This window comes from Ranitomeya variabilis, chromosome 1 (genome assembly GCF_051348905.1).
Source record: "Ranitomeya variabilis isolate aRanVar5 chromosome 1, aRanVar5.hap1, whole genome shotgun sequence".
Classification (NCBI taxonomy): domain Eukaryota; kingdom Metazoa; phylum Chordata; class Amphibia; order Anura; family Dendrobatidae; genus Ranitomeya; species Ranitomeya variabilis.
In genome coordinates this window covers 576,188,162-576,191,009 of record NC_135232.1, presented here as the reverse complement: position 1 = coordinate 576,191,009, position 2,848 = coordinate 576,188,162, and the positions used below count along the sequence as shown (strand labels likewise).

At 37.3% G+C, this 2,848-nt stretch overlaps 1 protein-coding gene across 1 annotated transcript; it reads right to left on the bottom strand.

The window, feature by feature from the left end:
• Positions 1-1,488: 1,488 nt before the first annotated feature.
• Positions 1,489-2,436, bottom strand: LOC143797550 (olfactory receptor 12D1-like). The gene has a single exon (XM_077281077.1). It carries the CDS (start codon positions 2,434-2,436, stop codon positions 1,489-1,491), a length of 948 nt encoding a protein of 315 aa, XP_077137192.1.
• Between the last annotated feature and the right edge of the window lie 412 nt (positions 2,437-2,848).

Below are 2,848 nucleotides of genomic sequence, written 5' to 3'. Positions count from 1 at the left end.
ACCCTTGGTTCTTTATTTGATTTATCAATATGTATAAATGATTATATATATTATTATTGGATTTTACATCGTGTCTCTCCCTTTGTTGTAGGATACAGCACTGAGCCCACATCTTTCCAGGCACATATCAGCTGATTTGAACAGTTGAAATGTGCCCCTAATAGCCGCAGTTGGAAATACGATCCACCCACAGCTGATAACCTGTTAAATGCCGCTGTCAATCTCTGACACCGGCATTTAATGTGATTGCACTGGAAGCGCGTCACTAATCCTACCCATTGGCACTCATGTCACATGATCACGGGTCGCCAATAGGTTGGCATGACAACCCTGGGTCTGCAGCACACGACTGTGGTTGTCATTGCTATGAGCGCCGCCCAGCAGTTGGTGCTCATAGCAAGTGCATATTTCTGCTACTCAGAGCAGGGCTGAAGCCCTGCTCTGTGTAGAACAAGCAGTCAGATGATCGCAGCTTCTAGTCGCCCATGGAGACTATTGAAGTAAGTGTAAAGTAAAAATAGTTTTTAAAAATAAAAGAGATAAAAGTGCAAATCACCCCCCATTCATCCCATTTGAAATAAAAACAAACAAAAAAAATACACATATTTGATATCACCGCATTCAAAATCGCCCGATCTATCAAAATATAAAAATAATTTATACGATCGGTAATTGGAATAAGGAAAAAAAAGTCAAAACATCAGAATTACTTTTTTGGTTGTTGCAATATTGCATTAAAATGCAATAACGGGTGATCAAAAGGTCGTATCTACACCAAAATGGTATCATTAACGTCAGCTTGGCGCGCAAAATATAAGCCCTCACCCAACCCCAGATAACAAAAAATGGAGTCGCTACGGGTCTAAGAAAATGACCTATACATGTTTGGCATCTACAAACTCGTAATGACCTGGAGATTCATAATACCAGGTCAGTTTTAGCACTTGGTGAACATGGTAAAAAAAAAAAAAATCTATTGTAGAATTACACTTTTTTGCAATTTCACTGCACTTGGATTTTTTTCTTTTTTTTCCAGTACATGATATGATAAAACCAATGGAGTCATTTAAAAGTACAACTCGTCCCGCAAAAAAACAAGCTCTCATGCGGCCATATTGACGGAACAGTAAAAAAGTTATGGCTCTGGGAAGCAGAGGAGCAAAAAACAGAAACGCAAACACGAAAATGGGCTGCGGCATGCAGGGGTTAAAAACAGCATAAGACTGATTTTAGGAGCGCTTAGCCAAAAATGGAGGGAGTCACCAACTCCCATTGAAAGTGACAATAAAACAAACACTGATCTACACCTCCTAACAGAATGAGTCAACTGCGAACAGTGAAAAGCTGCTGTGACTGTATTATATAAATACCAAGACTGCTGCAGCACACTTTAAAAGTAAATTGAATTACTGCACTGTAGACTATACTTAAAAAATTGATGTATTTGGAGTATAAACTCCAAACTTTTTACATTTTTTTCTAGAAGTGTCAATAACATTTTACACATTGTTGTTTTCGAGCCAATAGCCTTTGAAAAGACTTCATTACTTCTTTGTTTCTCAGTGTGTAAATAAGCGGGTTTAATGCTGGTGTAATAACAGTGACCAATATGGCACTCATTCTTTCTTTTTCTAATGAGTTCTGTGTGGTTGGACCCAGGTACGTTCCCAAAGCTGTTCCAAAATATAGAAAAACAACGATAATGTGAGAAGTACAAGTGGAGAAGGCTTTTCGTCTCTCCTGCCTTGATCGAATTTTCAAGAGATGGCTTCCAATGTACATATAGGACACGGTGATCATTGGAACTGTACAGGCACCCACAAAAGCAAAAATCCCTGTCACTAGAAGTTCACTTTGCTTAGTATTTGCACAAGCCAGTTTTATAACAGGTTTTATGTCACAATAGAAATGTGTAACTTGCTTTTTGTTACAATAAGGTAACCTGAAAGTAATAATGGTTTGCAGTAAAGAGTATAGAAAACCAATGAGCCAACAGCTAGAAGCCAACTGGATGCAAGACGTTCTACCCATAAGGACATGATATCTAAGAGGGTTACAAATGGCAACATATCTATCATAAGACATTGAAGAAAGAAGAAGGGCCTCAGTGCTGCCCAGAAAGTGGAAAAAGTGGAGTTGAGCTATGCAACCAAAGACTGATATCATCTTGTCACCTAGAAGTAAGCCCGACAGCATCTTGGGCACAGTGGTAGTTGAATAGAAGACATCCAAAAATGAAAGGTTACCCAAGAAAAAATACATTGGTTTGTAAAGAGACTGTTCGATAATAATGAGAAGAACAATGCTGAGGTTTCCTGATAAATTAAATAGATAAAACATGAGAAAAGTTATAAAAAGGAAGATTTGAAGGTCTGGAACATCAGTGATGCCCAAAAGAATGAAACCATCTATGGAAGTCCAGTTGTGTATTTTCATTTCTGCATGTGTCAATATCGACATTAGAGCTCAAATGGTATGGGACTTGAAATTCACTTCAAGAGGAAAGAGTTTGATTTTAGTTCATCGTATCAATCATTAAAATAAATGCAAAAGTCTCATGATAACCAGTTCTCAATGACCTTACTGAGGATTATGCCTATCTTTTCTCCAGCATTTACCATTATCAGCTACATTTAAGTTCTAGAACTGAAAAAAAAAATACTTAATATTATTTATGTAGTGCAAATGTAGTTTACATTATGTTGATATATCACAGTTGTATTAAGTCATATTCACATATTCACAATTATAGCAAAAGGACAAGGATTCTCCTACATAATAAACCTAATTTATATCTCTGAGATATAACTCACACGTATCTAATGAATTCTTGGGCTCAGGGCTGGAG